The 21343-nt window shown below is 40.4% G+C and overlaps 1 protein-coding gene across 6 annotated transcripts in view; it reads right to left on the reverse strand.

Moving 5' to 3' along the window:
- LOC126108126 (zinc finger protein 83-like) overlaps positions 1–21343 on the reverse strand; it is a 107300-nt gene that overhangs the window by 12897 nt on the left and 73060 nt on the right. For 4 of the 6 annotated variants that reach the window (XM_049913373.1, XM_049913372.1, XM_049913374.1 and 1 more), the window contains one exon: positions 12509–14155. In XM_049913373.1, the coding sequence (XP_049769330.1) occupies positions 13124–14155 (1032 nt within the window). In that variant the 3' untranslated portion in view covers positions 12509–13123. Of the gene's footprint in view, positions 1–1123; positions 1247–12508; positions 14156–21343 lie in introns of those variants that run through there. The other 2 variants (XM_049913376.1, XM_049913377.1) reach the window with 1 other exon arrangement.

The following is a 21343-nucleotide window of genomic DNA, read 5'->3' on the forward strand; positions in this document are numbered from 1 at the left end:
TATATGCTAACTTATCACATTTAAATCTGTAGGTACTTGTGAGATATGATTTTGATAAGCATTTTCTGTTCCTGTATGTGAAACTACTAATGCTGCACTGAACATTATGGGTTTGTTTTTCCTACTCATTCGCATTAACTTACATTTTTCTACATTTAGAGCTAGCTGCCAAATCATTTATGTATATAGAGAGCAATGGTGGTCCTATCACACTTTGCTGGCCTGAGTGGCCGAGCGGTCCTAGGCACTACAGTCTGGAACAGCGTGACCACTACGGTCGCAGGTTCAGATCCTGCCTCAGGCATGGATGTGTGTGATGTCCTTAGGTTAGTTAGGTTTAAGTAGTTTTGAGTTCTAGGGGACTGATGACCTCAGCAGTTAAGTCCCATAGTGATCAGAGCCATTTGAACCTATCACACTTCTCTGGGGCACTCCTGATGATACCCTGGTCTCTGATGAACACTCACCATTGAGGACAACATACTGGATTCTGTTAGTTAAGAGGTCTTCAAGCCACTCTCATATCTGTGGACTTTAGTTAACCAATAACGTGTGCAACTGTTTTAACTTTCATGAGCTTGAAGAAACAACAAAATAATCACTTCTACTATGCCAGTAGTAGTAAAATGAAAAACCTGTTTCTGTAAAATACTTTCAACAAAATACTTATTACTTTACTTCTAAATGTATGAAAATAGTTACCTCTTACTTTAATGATTTTGAATAAGGGTTGTCATGTTGAATGGCTGAAGGCCTCTTTATATTAGAACCAGGCTGCATAAAAAACATACGAAAATGCACACTATCCCAGTTTACAGTGAAGCAATAATTGCGCTCAAATCTTTAGTAAGTTCTAGTCACACACACAGTTACATAATATGAATGGATTTACAAGGAAATTTTCATCAAATAGCAAAGACTAAATATTTTTACACTTTGTATTGCACAAAAAACCACAAATATTTACCTTTTCCCTGTTTCAATACTACGTACCCAAATTTTAGATCTGGCCTTTTGATGGTCAACAAACTGCATCCATTCTAACTGCTCTTAACAATGGCTCCATGTAATAACTAGCATGTACTACATTATCCTCTTGACGTAATATAGGTTGCATTCATACCTCTTGCTGCATGTGATGTAGACAATTTACTGAATGCTGGTAATCGGCATTTACAGCAGAAAATTTCCACAATAACTGCAATCTGATATTCGTCTTGCCTCAGGTTGTAGATCAGCCACACTACTACAAGAGAACATGCCACAGTACTTACAAGCAATCCAATGTTATAATAACCAAATTTATTTCAGACACAAAATAAATCACACAGAGCAGTGCTCAGTCTTCTCCTGAGGTAATACATCTCGTTTCTTATTACATTTGCTGTGGTCACTCTATTAACTGCTCGTAAGTTCTGACTTTACATAATGACCAACCTCATTAGGCATACTACAGACCGTGTCCCTGTCTTGTGCACTCTGGCATACATTTAACTTTTCACATCTTCCACATCATCAGTACATCCCCTGCTCAGAGATACATAACAATTGATATTATTCAGTGTGAGGTTAGAGAGTAGTCTTTACATTATCATTTCCTTTGATTCATCACTACAAAATTTCTATTGTTAAAATGAAAATCGTATACAATTTCACACAACTTGAATTTACAGGAAATAATTTAGGCAAAACATTGTTATAAAACATACAAGCAAAATTTGAATGTTTTGTTGTAACTTTAATGGTAAATTAGGATAGACTCATTATAGCTTCAAGTAATCAAAACCAATATTTTGTTCATGTTATGGACTTGACTTCCATTATATTAACTTGCCAATAACATCTCACACAAGTTCCCCTTCTACAATCAAAATCATAACGACAAAACCCTTGTAACATGGAACTACTAGTTCAAAAGACTTGCAGTAGTTTACAGAAAAAACTTTAGAGCTTAATGGCAGTACTAGTAATAAAATAACCATTTCAAAAATATCTTAAAATATCAAATGCACTTTTAGTGGACAAGTGATTGGCAAATAACAAGTCACTGCAACAGTGCAGTCTGCCTTCGGTGGCCAGAGACAGTGGTCACATGTGTGAGTTGTGTCTGCATGAATGGGTGTGTGTATGTTTTCTTATTCAGAAGAGTCTTTTGGTTGAAATATTACTTGTTTAGCAGTCTTTCTGTTGACTCAGCATCTTCACAATATTGTCAACAGTGAAGTGTGATATATCTTTAGACAGTTTTCTTTGTCTTGCCTTACAGCATCTTTTTTCCATTATACCAAATCTTATTGTTTTTCTGATTATTAAACCAATAAACTCTCCATTTGTTTCTGCAGAAAAAGCTGAGGCTATAGTGGCATGCTCAGAACTGAAAGTTGGCAGCACTGTCGCCTGCATCATTTCTCAGCTGGAGACCCCGAAACAAGCATTTCAGAAATGGGCAAGCACAATGGTTCCAGAGCAAGCATCAAGGGAAAAGCACCAGTTCATACCACCAAGCAGCTAGCAGAAAGCATTCAGATTCTGGCCACATAAGTGGCAGCTCTGCAAAACAAGCTTCATGCATCAGATGTAAAAACAAGCTGCGTGCATCAGATGTAAAATCCAGCTGTTGGCACTGGCAAGGCAACAGACAGTGTGAAGAGAGGTTATAATATGATGAGATTCATTTATACTGGTTCCATCCGAGGTTGAGAGACAAGGCACGCAAATGCATGGCATCATGTCAGTACCCAAACTCGTTCGACGAAATCTAAAAGGTGCACCATGGCAGCACACAAGATTTATCAGGCACCCACCCCAATCCCCCTCTTCTGTAGCCATTGCATCATTCATGCCCAACTGTTCAATTCGGTATGTGTCCCGAGTTCAATGACAGCAGCACCAGAGGAGGCTACTGAATGTTGGAATACATATAGCACACAGGAAACAACATGCAGGTGGACTGTACGTTCGAGCCTGTTCCTAGGAGGGTGTTAGTGCACATGTGGTGCGAGAATTTTAACTTTGAAGAGACTGAAGAGATGCAATTCTACTGCCACAATCAAACAACAAGTAACTCAGAATGTGAAGGGCAACTTCTGAGTGTTGGATTTACAAATACTACAGACCAATTCAAACGACTGTTTGTGACAGACAGATGGTCAGTGAAGGACTGTTTGGTGACACAGACTTGAATATTGGTGAGTTGCCGAGAGAGTTGTTTCACCAAGAGAGTACAGCGACACCTTTCCATTTAATGGCCATGAATTACAATTACAGAGTATAGTGTTAGTTCTCAGTTTACAATACCACTTAGCACGGAACTTTTTCACTGTGAACATTACAGAGACCATCCTGGGGGTAGATTAGTTTTTCAATATTTGAATTTTGTAGTGGACATCAGGAGGGGACTACTCTAAAAGGCATTGATCACAATCACTAGTCCCAACAAGGGGTGGTGCCACATTCTCAACAAATTCTTAGGTATTTTTTCTATGTCAGAGGCTAAGGCAACAGTTCAGAATAAAACACATCATTTCATACACACCATGCCAGGACAACCATGCCACAGCCCTGAGAAGTTTGCAACAGTAAAAAATGATACAGACAGGCACATCAGTAATGTGGTGAAAAGGCTTTCAGAAAGCCGATGGGCTTCACCTACGCACATGGTGAAGAAGTGCAGTGACACATGAAGGCTGTGCATGACTATTGGGTATTAAATTCGAGGACAATTCTGGATCAGTATCCTACACCAAATGTTACGGATGCAGACAATTCAGTGGTGGGTGCAACAATCTTCTCCATCGCTGATTTCACCTGCACATACTCATAAATTCTGGTGGCACTGTCTGACATAGTCAAGATGGCAGTCACCACACCCTTTGGGTTATTTGAATATTTTTGTGTAATTCACCAGGTCCTCTGTGGATTGGTTGGTTGGTTGATTTGGGGGAGGGGACCAAACAGTGAAGTCAGTGGTCCCATCTGGTTAGGGAAGGATGGGGAAGGAAGTTGGCCGTGCCCTTTCAAAGGAACCAATCTGGCATTTGCCTGGAGCGATTTAGAGAAAACCTAAATCAGGATGGCCGGACATGGGTTTTAACTGTCATCCTCCTGAATGTGAGTCCAGTATGCTAACAACTGTGCCACCTCACCCCATCCCTCCATGGACTCAGCTGCTTATTCTGTTATATGGATGACATTCTATACTGTACACAGTTGCAAGACAAGCATAAGAAACATGTACTGCAAGTTTTTACACAGCTATGGGATGCCAGTGTAGTGGTGAACAATGACAAATGCATTTTCGGTCAGGCCAAAGTGAAATCCATGGATTTTGAGGTTTCACTGGGAGAGCTCACACCACTTGCAGAATGGCTGATGGCCGTTCAGAATGTTCCTAGGCCAAAAACATTCAAAGATCTAAGAAGATTCCTTGGAATGCTAAATTATTATCAGTGGCACTTACTCCAGGCTGTGATATTGCTGCCACCATTAACAAATCTGCACAAAGGAAAACACATGATGGGATCAGAAACGGTATGTGGGAATCTGGAAGAAGGGACAGTGTTTGAGAAAGCAAGAGAGTATGCTGTGCAGGCAGTCCTGCTGGTGCGCCAGTAGTTTCAGGCACTGTTGACTCTCACGACTAACAAGGCAGATGGCTGTGGGGGCAATACTCCAACAATTCATCGAAGTGGTTTCGCAACCTTTGTGTTTTTTTTCCCCCATCAACTTACTGATGTGCAAATGTCATGGAGTGCTACTGACAGAGAGCTCTATGCAGCAGTCCAGCACTTCAGAGATTTGATCGAAGGAAGAGCCTTCACAATTTATACAGACCATGCACTGATTACAGCACTATTCCAGAAAAGTGCCAAATGTCTTGCCTAGGTTGATTAGACAAGTGAACTACATATTGCAATTCACAACAGATGTTTGCCACATAAATGTGTGCCGCATAAGAGTCAGCAAAAACAGTTCTGACTTTGTCAAGATATTGTGCAAGTGTGAAGACCATACAGTGGGGCAACATTACACGTGCATAAGCACTTGAACCAGAGATATGTAACCTGCAGGAACAAGGACATTCCAAGCAAGTGATGACGCCATCAGGCCATTTAACTTTGTGGTGCGAGGTTTTGCATGGCATGACAAAAGTTTTCATAGCCAGGCTTTTTAGGCGTGGTGTTTTTGATACATTCCATGGACTGTTGCATCCAGGATTACTAGCCACTGTATGGCTGCTGACTAAAAAGGTGGTGGGGCTTGGAATCAATAAAGACTGTCATAAATGGGCACGGCAGTGCGATCACTGCCAGAGGTGCAAAGTGAATCTGTACCAACAGGATCCATTGTCATGACTACAGAACTGTTTAGGCACATCCGTGTGTCTCTGGTCAGACCACTACCATACACCAATGACTACTGTTATTTGGTTACCACTGTAGACTGCTTCATGAGATGGCCTGAGGTGTGGCCTTCCCCTTCACTGACATCACTGCCACAACCATGACAAGGGCACTATTCATTGGTTGGATTGCAGGATGGCACACACCAAACAATAATAATCCAAAGGAGCCAACAATTGGAGTCCACATTATTCCAGGAGCTGTTTCACCTGTGCAGCTGCATCAACATTCATATGAGTTCCAGCCTGCAATGGGCCAGTGGAAATATTCACCACAGTCAGACGGCAGTGCTGACGTGTAGTTAGGTTACATGGACTGAGGCTTTACTGACTGTGTTGTTAGGGTCGCAGCCAGCCTTTAAAGAAGACATGGAACACACACAGGCACAGTTAGTTTATGGCACAATATTACATCTATCAGCCAAATTGATCTCAGTCTAGCCGGCATGCATCTCTTCAATGGAGTCGGTTTTTAGTTTGGCAGACAGTTCTGTGAGACTATGGGTGTCCTTTGGTCAACTGCTCCGTGCCTATCAAACAGATTAAACGGACTCATCTGGATATGGACACTTGATGGAAACCACCTCCATACCTCTGGGCCAGGTTCACCCAGCAGTCGACAATGCACATACAGTAGACACAGGTGACACCAGTTCGAATAGCAAGCATGGGACTGTAAAGCCAGGCATGCAGAAATTTCCTATGACCAGGACATGAGGCAGATGGGTTTTCAAACGTCGATTCTGTGACATTCATGGGGCTGAAGGTCTTTTTTGTTTAAAAAAATGAAGGGGGGAAGGGGCTGCTGAGGTGGACTAGGTGTTGAAAATAGCAAGTTACTGCAACAGTGAAGTGTGATATATATTTTATATAGTTCTCTTTGTCTTGCCTTAGGCAACTTTTGTATTGTACAATCAAATCTTACTGTACCTGTCTGTGATTATTAAAGGAGTGTGCACTACGTTTATCTGTGTCTGCCTACTGCATCTATTTCTCCAAGGATCATTCCTACACAGAGGTTACAATGAACATATGTTTGCATTATTGAATAACATTTTTCCTTTACTATATGTTGAATGTCCATTACTTTTGTCACTGTTCCTGATACCCCTTCAACAGTGAACTAGCCTGACAATCTACAAAACAATTCATCAAAGAGTTTAAAAAATGAATTTTTGTACTGCAGTGGAATGTGCAGCAAATTGAACCTTCCTGACAGATTAAAAACTCTGTGCTGGACTAGGTATCAAGCCCAAGACCTTGTGTACCTCAGTCAGTTGAGCATTTGCCCAGGAAACACAAAGGTCTCAGGTTTGATTCTTCGTCCAACACGCAGATTTTAATTTGTCAGGAAGTCTCACATCATTGTATCACTGAGCAAAAGTTTTCTAATGAATTAATTTCTGCTACACATCTACATTTACATAATTTGAACTATTACAGATGCAAAATACAAACTCAGTCCTTCTACATGACAAGTAAACACAGTGTGAATCACCTAAAACTTTTATTGCAAATATTTTGGCAATGGAAGGCACCATTGATACACAGATTTCAGGGACCCACCTTTGCAGCCTCTACACAGTATTATTAGTTTCAAATGTGTTTACAAAAGGTACAAATATTTCAATGGAACAAAGCCTACCGACAGTACTACAACCAAAAGTACATAGAGTAAATTAGAATGTCAATCATATTTATTGCAGAAATCTAGAGCAAGTAGTTTGAGATATTATAGTTTGAATATTGTAAAGTTGAACAGTTGTTTGAACCATGTGGTGGCTTAAATGAATGTGAATCAGACACGAGTGCATTTGTGCAGCCCTATTCAGATGTTAATATATCTCCAGAGGTGTCATGTTGTTAAATGCAACAATACCTAGGACAAACAAAGATGAATACAGTACCACTGTGGGGTCTGACATGTGAAGAAACACTCTACCATCAAAGCCTATACATGACCACCAATGGTATCAGTAAAAGCTTGCAGTCTGCTATGCAAAGATTGCTGCACATGTTATAGCATTTCAGTGGAAATTGCAGCACAGGAAGCAGCAATACGCCATTTCACATCTTCTGGTGTCATTGGTATGACCTTGTAGACAGTGTCTTTCAGGTTCTGCCACGGAAATGCCAGTGGCATCAAATTGGGAAATGAGAAATCCAAGGTGCACGTCCTTCCTGTCCAGTCTCTCAATCAGGAAACAATCCCTTAAGAGACACAATCATAGCCATGCACTATGGACCAGATAGCTGTCATGTTGATATCACAGGTTCCTTCTAGTCTGAAGGGGAACGTCTTCTAACATTTGCAGAAGATGGTCCATTAGGAGGTGAGATACTTATGTAAATCCAGTGTTCCCTCTATGAATGACAGGTCTATCATGTGGTGGTGCACTATTTCACACCACACATTTAAACTCCATGGATGTTGACATTCCACCCAACGAAGAAAATGGGAATTGTCAACAACCCAGTGGTGCATGTTTTTGAGACTTGCTTCGCTATGATTAGTAAATGTTGCTTTATAAACAAGATATATGACATGTACAAAGTATCATGTCTTAACGTCCATGTACAAAAGTTCACACGATTCACAAAATCATTTCCATGCAGTGTTTTATGGAGAGATATGTGATATGGATGGAGTGTATTATGATGCAGAACGCGTAGTACATACACTTGCACGACTCATGCCACTTCCTCATGCAATTACACGGGAACTACTTTGCAGATCTACTCCTACAGCAACCGCAACATTTATTTCACACTCCTCTCCAGTCACACATTTCATTCTGTTACATATTTTAGGAGTTACACTACCACTTTTAGGTAATTGTCTGAAAAGGTTTACAAATAACTGTCGCAATGGTTGAAATCTACTGAGATATTTTTCGATGAACACAGTACACAAATGAACGGCATTCTTCCTGCAGTCATCATAAACCATAAGCATGTCCACTTTTTCTGCACTGGAAAATGCCGTCTTCCAAGCAGGTGACACTGCAACCAATATTGTTTGAAGAGGTTAACAAATAACTGTCACAATGGTTGACATCTACTGGAATATTTTTTGATGAACATGGTATACGAACGAATGATAATCCTACAATCACGAAAAACCATTAGTATGTCCACTATTTCACATTGGGAGATACCATCTTTCAAGCAAGTCATGCTGCATTCAGTATCTCACAATAACTGGCAGGACTGTCACACAACAAAATATAAACAAACAACATCGTCACCTAGTATCTAAGGAACAGGATGGAACAACCAGCTGTTGGTGTTTACAATATTCACAAAGCTTAGCTTGACTTGACTTGACTTAATTCCTTTGGCCCCTATGGGGGCATAGGGCATCCGGGAGAACTCGCCATCCGTCTCTGTCTTTGGCCATTTGCCTCAATTCTGCCCAGGTCTTGCCAACTCTTTTTGCTTCCCCTTCCACTGTCCTCTTCCATGTGCCCCTTGTCTTCCTCTCTTCCTTGTTCCCTGGGGATTCCATTCCAATGCTTTTTACTCGATGGCTCCATCTGGTTTTCTCAAGGTGTGCCCCAACCAGCCCCACTTTCTCTCTCGTGTTTGGTCTTCTACAGGTATCTGGTTTGTTATTCGTCAGAGCTCCTCATTACATATTTTTTCTGGCCACCAGATATTCATGGTGCGTCGAAGACATTTATTTATGAAGCTTTGTAACTGGGTTGTTATCTTTTTATCCATTTTCCAGCTTTCACTGGCGTACAGGAGGACAGCCTTCACATTTGTATTAAAAATACAGATTTTTGTTTTATATGTGATATTTCTATTTTTCCATATTGGATACAATTGTATGCCTTTTTAATGTGGTTTTTCACGTCATCTCCAGCTCCACCATCTTCTGCCACTGAACCACCCAGATACAGGAATGAGTTGACAGTCTCCACTCACTGCTCACCTATTAACAGGGGCACCTCCATGTTCTGTGAATTTACTCTCATTTCCTTTGTTTTGCCTGTATTTATCTTGAGGCCAGCAGTCTCTGCTTCTTCTTTCAGCAAGTTTAATTTAGCTTGCATATCAGTCAGCCTTGGAGCTAATAAAACTATGTCGTCCGCAAAATCCAAATCCTGCAGATGTTTGTGGATCCCCCACTGGATTCCTCGTCTCCTGCCTGCCGTGACTCTTCTCATAACAGAGTCTAGAATGAGTAGAAAAAGTGTTGGTGACAAAATGCAACCCTGCCGGACTCCAATTGTTACTTTTATGGGCTCTGTCATATTTCCCTTGTGCAGCATTCGTAGCCATCATATAGATCTTTTATGATGTTTAAGATCTTCTGTGGTATGCCATACTTCTGCAACATCTGCCAGAGCACTTTATGTTTCACGGAATTGAAGGCCTTTTGAAAATCAATGAATGCCAGGTACATGGTTGCTTGGAATTCTTTGCTTTGCTCTAAGATGATTCCAAGAGTGTTAATAAGATCAACACAGCTGCGTTGTGCCCTAAAACCGGCCTGTTCTTTAAGCAGTTGCTTTTCAAGGGATTCTTTAATTCTGTTTAAAATAATTCTGGTGAGGACCTTTGTAATACCACGCCAGTTGTTACAGTCTGACAAATTTCCCTTTTTTTGGGAGCTTTACCACCAAGCCATTTTTCCACTCCTTTGGAGATTTCTCTTCAAGCCAAATATGCTTCAGCAAAGGATGGAGCATTTTAACAGTACTTTCAATATCGGCTTGTAAGAGCTCCGGTGCTATGTTGTCTAGGCCTGGAGCCTTTGTATTTTTTAGTGTTTTCAAGGCAATTCTAATTTCGTCCATTGTGGGGCACTGCAAATTTATATCTTGATCTTCTTCGACTTCCTCTGGAACATCTCTTACCTGTTCCTCTTGGTTGTCTTCACAATTTAACAGTTCCCTGAAGTGCTCCTCCCATCTCTGTAGCTGTGCCTGTTGAGTTGTAAGCATCACACCATTCTTGTTCTTAACTGGTCCTTCAAGTCTGAAGTTCTTCATTGACAACCGTTTGGTAATGTTGTAGAGCTCTTTCATATTTCCTTGTCTTGCTGCCTCTTCTGATAATTTTGCTTGCTCATCTATCCATTTCCTTTTATCTCGACGTAGCAATGTTTTCACTTTTTTGTTCACCTCCATGTATTCTTTATGCGCTTCGCTCTTCTGCGCTCTTGTCTTACAAAAATTTAACTTAAGTTTTAGTTCTTTCCTGTGGCTGATTTCATTCCACGTAGCATCGGAGATCCATTCCTTCCTTTGATGTGCCTTAAATCCTAGGATTTTTTCTCCCACATCTAAATAACTGTCTTTGATTTTTTTGCCAGCATGTTTCAGTTCCCTCTTCCATAAAGTTTTCTTCAGAGAGGACCTGGAATCTGTTTTGTAGTTCAAGGGCAAATGTTTCTTTGATCTGTTGGTCTTTTAATCTTGCCACCTCTATTTTCTTGCACCTATGATTGAGCTTGGTTCTATTTGCCACTATCTTCAGTCTGAATTCCGCCAAAACTAGGTGGTGCTCACTTCCAACGTCTGCCCCTCTTCTATTTCTCACATCTAACAGAGAGTGTCGGAACTTGCAGCTTATGACTATGTGGTCTATTTGATTTTCGGTAACGTGGTCTGGAGAAACCCACCTTATCTTATGGCAGTTACGATGTGGAAACAATGTGCCTCCAATGACTAGTCATGTTCAGCGCATGTATCTATCAACAGTTCACCATTTACATTCCTGATCCCCATGCCATGCACGCCCATGATATGTTCAAGCCTTCATTTTCTGAACCAACTTTTGCGTTCAAGTCACCCATTAAAATTTTTATGTCCCTAGAATTTGTTTGTCTAAGGACTCCGTTAAGCTCTGTATAAAATGCATCTTTTAATTCTCCTTTAGCTATTTCAGTAGGTGCATAGCATTGAATTACAGAGACATATCGCACATTTGTTTTAAAGCGTGCGGTTTTTATCCATTCTGAGACGAATCCACTCCAGTAAGCTCTTCTTGCTACTTTTAGATAGTAAGAGCCCTACACCATTCCTGTGCATCGCGTCCTCATCTGTCTGACCCGCATACAGCAACACTTCACCATTTTGTGTTTGGAATTCCCCAGATTCTGGCCACCTTACTTCACTTAGTCCCAATATATCTAGTCGATAGTTCTCCATCTCTTTTTCAACCTGTCTTAGACTCCCTGCCTCTCTCTACGTCCTTACATTCCAAAAACCGATACGGGTTTTCCTTTTCAGGCCAAAGGTCATATCCTTAAGATAAGATCCATCCGGCTGTTTCTCCTTTTAGTTTCTGTGATATGTGTTTTTTGGTGGTGCGGGTTATCAGCGCACAGCCCCCGAGTGTCCTGGTGGGGCTGCCACCTCATGGCCTGGACACCTGCCAAGGTTTTATTTCAGGGCCTTACCCCTTAGATAGCTTGTCTTCACCACGACTACAGAAAGCTATCCATCTCTTCGCAGTAAGGCCTATGTGCGTCAACGTTGTCCTGGTTTCCTAGGATCTTCCGCTGTCCACATTAGGGGACTGTGTCTGCTGCCAGACAATCACAAGGAGGAAAAGGAAAGGGAGGGAATGTATAGGATGGGACAGAACAGAATAGGGTGGGACAGGACACTAGACAGGACATTGTGAGACACACTTTGTCTGGATCCTCTATGTAGACCTGTCCAGCTTGGGAGGCCCTACCGGTAGTTGCACCACCGCCGGCATTCACAAAACAATAACTTGTAAACTACTTGAATTAGCTTCCTGCAAAACCACTGTAGACATTCTCATTTACACTACTTTTCGGATTTTAATGTCAATGGACACAGTCCCATTTAAAAATTTGTAACTGTTGCAAATAACTGTACCTTCATAAACGTCTCAAAATGTGTATAAGCTGCAAATATGCATGAAATTCAGTTCTGTGTAAACCGCATACTGATAGCACCTTCCATTTCCAAAATATTTGCAGTGCAAGTGTTAGGTCATCCACAAATTAAATAACTTAAGCATATCTACTGGTGCTAGGAACAATTATATATAAAAATGAAGGAAAAAAGGCCAAATTTGATGAAGTACAGAAAACCATGGAGTTTATAGCAGAAATGGTATTTATGTACTTTACGTATTACAAGAAACATTGGGCATGGCAAAAGTCAGTCCTGGAACTGAATTTTAACATTATATGGTACTTTTTAACTAACTACACATTCCGGTACAAGTCTCCCACTGCACACATGCTTTTCTATCCTTTTAGACAAATAAAAGGACTCAAATATTAATCTTAAGCATGCTTGCCAGAATCTTCGAACAGCTGCACATCAATGCTATAAACAAGTTATGGAACAAAACTACAGAAACAGAGATCATCTTTTTTATATCCACTTTCCTCTGCTTACACATACAAAATATATGTGTCACAAAAAAATATGGATATTTATTGTGACAAAGAAGGACACATTCACACACACAAATAAAACTCCCATGGCAAATCTCGCAATAATGTTCAAACAATTAACTAAGTGCAAACTTTGTGTGCACACAACTAGTATGAGCATCTTTCATTATTTTATCTGAAGCTATATGTCTCTTAATTTAAGAATGCATCTAGCATATGAATTTTGAGATAAAAAATCCTTGCAAAAGATTTCCTTCATATGAGAATGCGCTACTAAATGGACATTAAGTACACCAACTCCAGTAATTATGATGGACATTACACTGCCGTGATTATGCCCCAGAATGTACTAATAAATGGTACTTGACATCACGAAGGGTAGCAAAAGATTCGCCACACACATCACATTTATGTGGTTTCATGCCAGGATGCAGTGCTTGCTCATGGTATTTGAGATAATCAGCTCTAGCAAACATTTTGCCACAAACATTACATTTATGTGACTTCACTTTAGAATGCAATAGGATATGGCTTTTGAGATTATCAATTCTAGTAAACAATTTTTCACAAACATGACATTTGTGTGATTTCACCCCAAGATGCATTACTGCATGGGCATTGAGATTATGAACTCGAGCAAACAATTTGCCACAAGTATCACATTTGTATGATTTCACTCCAGAATGCACTAAAGCATGATTCTTGAGATTATGAACTCTAGCAAACAGTTTGCCACAAACATCACATTTGTATGACTTTACTTTAGAATGCACTAATTTGTGATTTTTAAGATGATCACATCTTGCAAACAGTTTGCCACAAACATCACATTTGTATGACTTTATTCCAGAATGCACTACAGCATGGGCTTGGAGACGAGAAGCATAAGCAAAGGATTTGCAACATTTGCCACATTTGTATGGCTTTGTGTGTACTGTGCATGTAGAAACTAATTTAGAGTTGTTTCGACAAAGAGAGTAGTTATCGGGTTCACTATAGCACCTCTGTGATATATGATCAATGTTTGTAAACTGCCCACATGAACACATACCACTACATTTATGTAACTTCCTGGTGTCAGCAAGTGGGTGAGCAATTAGAGTCCTATCTTCCTCTTTTTTCATCATGTGCTTATTCAGACAATTATCACTGTGAAACACTTCACCACAACATCTACAAACATGTGATGGCACATCCACAGCATCAATATGAATGAACACGTGCATTATGAGGCTGTATTTTGATGAAAATCTTTGTAGGCATGTACTACAGGTGAAGTCACCAAAGTTATTCCCCATCATGCTCATATTACTTGCACTGCAGAAGGAAGAAGTACGTAGTTTCCATTGGACATTTGAGACGACCTGAAACATCACGATAATGAATCGAATCAAAATTTCATTTAATAACTGCTAGATAAATTGATGAAGATGTAGTTACACACGAACATAAAGGACAAAGCTGAAAATATTTATGCTAACTACTTAGGTCAAGTTTTGTTGAAGGGTAGTAAATCATTTGGAAATTCACCACTAAAAGTTTTTACTCAGTAACTGAAGCAGAGAAGATCTGTATGAGTGTTTAAAGAACTCCTTTTATGAAACATATTTATGATACTAATGTTTGTGGATAAATTACACCATTCCTGCATTAATTATTAATTCCAGTCTGAAAGAAATCTCCAAGAACATGGAATAAGTTGGATAATAGCTTTTGAAAGAGAAGAAGTTGTCAGAAATTAATGCTGTGCACATAACTCAAAATTATCAACAACTAAACTACTAGAATTTATTTGTTCTTACTTGTGCTAATATGAAAATAATGAGAGAAACAAATGCTCTAGTCTAAAGAAAAGCTACTGTTTCTACACATATTTATACACTGTCTATGTACTATCAAATGTAATAAAATCAATAATATTACTATAAAAAATTATTCAAATAGTGTTCAACTATTTGATAAAATTCAGTTTTATATATGCCACCAAAATAATGCTATAAAACTTAATACTGCTGCATGTAGCTTCGATATTTAATCATCCAGCAGATCTGAATATAATAAGACTGCACTTTTTTTTTCAAATTAAAGGACATAAATAATTTTACTATGTTAATATATCATTATGACAACATTATAAAAGGATAGATTCCTGCTCAGTATATAGAGGAGACACTGAGTTGCAACAGGCACAGCAGAAAGATTGCTATACATTTGAGCTTTCAGTCAAAAGGCCTTCTTGGTGTAAAGTACAGAACCCACACATTCACACAAGCACAACTCACACACTCATGACCACTGCCTCCAGCTACTGAGGCCAGCACACAGCAACTGTGCCTGACATGTAAAGAAAGCTGAGGACGGTGGGGGTAAAGAGGAAGCTGGGGTGAGAAGGGGTTGAGCAAAGATGCAGTGCTGGTTTTGGAAGCATGCTGGCACATGACAGGAACAGGGCGAGGCTGCTAGCTGCAGTCAGGACTTTTAGTTTAGCGAGGGTGGGGGCGGGGGTGGGGTGGGGGGGAGGGGCACAGCGGGGGTGGCAGAGGAGCCGAAATAGAGAAGATAACTAGGGCAGATGGAAAAGACTAGTGGGTGTATTGGCAGAATAGAAGGCTGTGTAGTGCTTGAGTGGGGGCAGGGAAGGGAATACATTGGTGGAGGACATGGACTAGCAAAGGTTCAGGCCTGGGGGTCTACCTGCGAATGTAGGATGTATTGCACAGGTGAGAATTTTCCCTGCAGTTCGGAAAAGTTGGCGTTGATGGGAAGAACACAGATGGTGCAGGCTGTGAAACAGTCATTAAAGTGAAGCAAGTTACGTTGGGCAGCATGTTTAGCAACTGTGAGATGCAGCTGTCTCTTGGCCACAGTTTGACGGTTAGTCTTTCTTGCTGACAGACAGCTTGTTGATGGTCATCTCCTTGTAGAAAGAAGCACAGTGGTTTTAGCTTCGTTTGCAGATTACATGATTGGTTTCATAGATAGCCCTGCCTGTGATGGGATAGGTGCTGCCTATAACTGGACTGGAGTAGGTGGTGGTGGGAGGATGTATTGGACTGGTCTTGTATGTAGGTCTATTGCAGGGATAGGGGCTATGAAGTAAGGGGTTGGGAGCAAGGATGGTGTAGAGATGGGGAAGAATAATGTGTAAGTTCAGAGGGCAGCAAAATATCACTGTCGGAGGGACGGGAAGGATAGTGGGTAGAATATTTCTCATTTTAGGGCATGATGATGGTAGTAACAATACTGATGGAAAATGTGACTCAGTTGCTCCTGTTCTGAGTGGTACTGAGTCATGAGGGGAATGCTCCTTCGTGGCCAGATGGTGGGAATATGGAAGGTCATATGTGACTGCAGAGAAAAGGTACAAGAGATCTGCTCCTGTACAAGCTTGGGCGGGTCATTTAGGTTTGTGAAGACCCCAGTCAGATCCTTGGTATATTTTGAGAGGGACTCCTTGTCACTTGAGATGTGATGGCCATGGGTGGTTAGGGTCTATGTATGGGGTGGGTGTTAGCTGTTGAAGTGGGGGTTGGTGGTTGCTAGGTTTGACAAATTGATGTAGCCATCTTTGAGGTGGAGGTCAACGTCAGGGAAGGTGGCTTGTTGGGTTGAGGATGACCTACTAGGTGAAGTCTGATACCAACCATTTCCTCCACCAATTGTCCACAGACCCTGTACTGTTACCCGCACCCAGTTCATCACTGTTATTAGCATCTCCCTCTATACTAACACCCCTAATGTCTACAGCTTTGCTGCTACTGAACACTACCTTTCCCAATGCCCAAATTACTCCAAACCTGCAACCTCCTTCCTGGTCACAATAACCAATTATATTCTCACCCACAATTACTCCAACTTTGAAGGCATCACCTACAAACAAATCCATGGTAAGGCAATGGACACTTGTATGGCACCATCCAATGCCAAGCTATTCCTGGACCATCTAGAAGATTCCTTCATAATCACATAGAACCCCAAAGACCCTCCCTGGTTCAAATTCATTGATGACATATTTGTGATCTGGACCAAGGGTGAGCACACATTATCCACATTCATCCAGAACCTCCCCCATTTGCTTCAACTGCTCCAACAAGCCACCTTACTCAATGTTGACTTCCACCTTGATGGTTACATCAGTACCTCTGTCCATATCAGATCTAACGACCACCCGCAATACATCCACTTCAACAGCTGCCACTCATTCCATATCACGAAGTGCCTTCCATACAGAATAGCCACCTTTAGCATTTTTAGTGATGAGCAGTCCATCTCAAAATATACCAAGGGCCTCTCTGAGGCCTTCACAGGTTGAAATTACCTTCCTAAGCTTGTACAGAAACAAATCTCCTGTGCCTTATCTCTCCAGTCACCCAGCATTCCCACTGTCTGGCCACAAAGGAGTGTTCCCATTGTGACTCAGTAACACCTCAGGACTGGAGCAACTGAATCACATTCTCTGCCAGGATTTCAACTACCTCTCATTGTGCCCTGAAATGAGGACTATCCTACCCACTATCCTTTCCATCCCTCCCACACAGTGTATTTCACTGCCCCCTCCCCCAATTTACACAATATCCCTGCCTGCCAATGCTCCACCCCTACTCCCAACCCCCTGCTTCATGGCTCATAACCCCGAAAGGCCTAAATGCAAGACCTGTTCCACACATCCTCCCACCACCATCACCTACTCCAGTTTGGCCACATTCATTATCTACCCCATCAAATATATGGCTGTCTGGAAACCAGTCATGCGATCTACAAGCTAAGCTGCCAGCCACCAAGCTGTGTTCTATGTGGGAATGAAAACTGACACGCTGTCTGTCCGCACAAATGGCCGCCGCTAAAATTTAGCTCAGAGACAGCTGGACAAGCCAGTTGCTGAGCATGGCACCCAACACAACATTCTTCATTTTAACGGCTGCTTCACAGCCTGTGCCATCTGGATACATCCTACCAACACCAGCTTCTCTGAACTGTGTAGGTGAGAACTCTTCATGCAATATATCCTACATTCCCATAACCCTCCTGGTCTTAAGCTTCATTAGTCATTCTCCTTCAACTACCAATCCCTTTTCCTGTTTCGACTGCAGCACTAACAGCCCACTGTTCCACTAATGCATTGACAGTCTTTTTAATTCTCTCCTTTTCTGCTCCTCCCCCCCCCCCACCACCGCCGCCATCAACATAATGTCCTGACTGTAGCTAGCAACCCTACCCTCCCCCCACATTGTCTCTGCATGCTTCCGCAAGCAGCACTGCAACTTTGCCCACCCCTACTCTGCTATTCTTTTCTATCTCCCTCTCCCTACCACAGCCTCCTCCTTCCCCCACCATCCAACAAATTGCTTCTCCCATTACGCACAGTTACTGCATTCAGTCTGGCCTCAGTGGCCAGAGACAGTAGTCATGTGTGTAAGAGTTGTGCATCTGTGAATGTGTGTTTTATGTCGTAGAAGGCCTTTTAGGTGAAAGGACAAATGCATAGTAGTCTTTCTGTTGTGCCTGTCTGCAACTCAGTGTCCGCTCTATATTGTGAGTTGTTGTGCAATATTGTCATTGTGCCATCTTGGATTTTCCTTTGCTTAATACAGGTAAACAGTTTAAAATTTAAAACAATATATACCTAGCATCCATTATTGAAAAGTAGGTGTAATATACAGTTAGTGGTATGGAGTGAAGCTGGTCCTTTAAAAAACAAAGATAATATACATCAGAACCATGGTTCTATATATCAATATTGGCTACTTTACACACTCAGTCACAAATTACCTAATTTATGGTAGGAAATTATCAAATGCGGAAATGTAACTGAAATGGCACTCAATGTTTCAATTACATACAACTTTGTACATGTATCACAGGGTATATCAAACTTTAAATGTTTGTAAGAAGTAGGTTTGAAATTCATGCGTCCAAGATTGACCTATTTCTGTGTCCAAGATTGACCTATTTCTGTGTCTGTATTACACACACACACAAAATTAACATATAACGTATCATAATACAAACTGAACTGTTGTAACATTACAATTTAAGATTTTAATCAAATTGTACACAATAAAAACAGTTCATGGTAGAACCGAAAAAATTTTCAGGCTGTAAAATCTTGTAGCCACCAGACTTCTTACAAAAAAAGATACTCATAAGCCCAAGCACACAGTTATTAAGTTATCCAACACACACTTGTACTTCATGCTGTAAGTATTATAGTGCACCATGTAAAAGACACGGAATTTAACATGGTCACTGATACAATAAACGTATAATGTTAGCATTATCATACTGACTTTCAGAGGATAATACATACGCAGATAAAGTCAATATTATTTATAGAATGATACATTAACTGTTACATAAATTTGCATTGCAGAATATAGCTGCCAAGTACGATTACATGGTCACATTATAATGCATTACACCCAGAACACAAACTTTTAATTGACTTTCCAGGCACTGTTTCAGGAAAATCAATTCATGTAATACACTAGGTAAAAAAGTTTCAGATACACCAGCATGTCAAGACAAGTCTTCATATGGCAGGAATGCAGAAAAAAGGAACATGACAACAACATCTCACAGTAGCAAGTTGCAGTAGCAGAGATTTGGCTAAAGACAATCAAAAAAGTCTGTTTAACATGGATCTATGTGAAGAATTCATTGCAAGCAACATTCCTCTTCACAAACTTACAAACCCAACCCTCAAAGGTTTTCTGCACAAATATTGCTTAAATCAAAATATACCATATGAATCAACACTGTGTAAAAATTACATATCTATAATTTACAAAAATGTTCTGGAAGAAATATACAATGAAGTGAAGGACGGCATTCTCTGGATTTCTGTTGACAAAACTACAGACACTTGTGGCCTTTACATCGCAAATTTAATTGTTGGTGCTTTAAAAGAAGAGCCTTCTTCTTCCTATTTAGTGGCCTGCAAAGAATTTGAAAAAGTAAATCATTCTACGATCGCCAGGTTTGTGAATGAGAGTATTAGAAAAATATTTCCAGAACCTTCTGCAGACGAAAGGGTGTCTGTGTTTATTTAAGATGCTGCTCCCTGCATGATCAAAGCAAGAAAAGCCCTCTGAGTATTTTATGCCAATTTGATTCATGTGACTTGCTCTGCTTATGGAGTACATCGCCTTGCTGAAAAAGTATGTTCAATGTCTCTGAATGTAAATAAACCTCTCCCTCTGAAATCAGTAAAATAATAAACTCACTGAAAAGTAAAAGCTCTTATGGAATTGATGGCATTTCCAGCAAGGTACTTAAAGCTTGTTCCCCACAGATAAGTAGGATTCTCAGCCACGTATGTAATGGCTCTTTGGAGCAGGGTGTTTTCCCTGATAGACTGAAATAAGCCACTGTAAAACCATTGCATAAAAAGGGGGATACGTCGGATGTCAACAACTACCGCCCAATCTCTCTTCTGACATCTCTATCAAAAATTTTTGAGAAAGTAATGTATTCAAGAGTAGCCTCCCATATTTGTAAAAATAAAGTACTAACAAAATGTCAGTTTGATTTTCAGAAAGGCTTTTCAACAGAAAATGCTATATACGCTTTCACTGATCAAATATTAAATGCTCTGAATAACTGGACATCACCCATTGGTATTTTTTGTGATCTCTCAATGGCCTTTGATTGTGTAAATCATGGAATTCTTTTAGATAAGCTAAATCACTATGGTTTGAGGGGGGCAGTGCACAAATGGTTTAATTCATACTTAACTGGAAGAATGCAGAAAGTTGAAATAAGTGGTTCATGTAATGTTAAAACAACAGCTGATTCCTCAAGCTGGGGGGCTATCAAGTACAGGGTACCACAGGGTTCGGTCTTAGGTCCTTTACTGTTCTTGATATACATTAATGACTTACCATTCCACATTGATCAAGATGCAAAGTTAGTTCTTTTTGCTGATGATACAAGTATAGTACTAACATCCAAAAACCAAGAACTAAGTGATGCAATTGTAAATGATGTTTTTCACAAAATTATTAAGTGGTTCTCAGCAAACGGACTCTCTTTAAATTTTGATAAAACACAGTATATACAGTTCCGTACAGTAAATGGCACAACTCCAGTAATAAATATAGACTTTGAACAGAAGTCTGTAGCTTTGGTAGAATTTTCAAAAATTTTAGGTGTGTCCATTGATGAGAGGTTAAACTGGAAGCAACACATTGATGGTCTGCTGAAATGTCTGAGTTCAGCTACGTATGCTATTAGGGTTATTGCAAATTTTGGTGATAAGAATCTCAGTAAATTAGATTACTATGCCTACTTTCTTTCACTGCTTTCATATGGCATCATATTCTGGGGTAATTCATCGTTGAGTAGAAAAGTACTCATTGCTCAAAAATGTGTAATCAGAATAATTGCTGGAGCCCACCCACGGTCATCCTGCAGACATCTATTTAAGGATCTAGGGATCCTCACAGTAACCTCACAGTATATATATTCACTTATGAAATATGTTGTTAATAATCCAACCCAGTTCAAAAGTAATAGCTATAACACCAGGAGAAAGGATGATCTTCACTATGCAG

Source organism: Schistocerca cancellata, chromosome 11 (genome assembly GCF_023864275.1).
Source record: "Schistocerca cancellata isolate TAMUIC-IGC-003103 chromosome 11, iqSchCanc2.1, whole genome shotgun sequence".
Taxonomy (NCBI): Eukaryota; Metazoa; Arthropoda; class Insecta; order Orthoptera; family Acrididae; genus Schistocerca; species Schistocerca cancellata.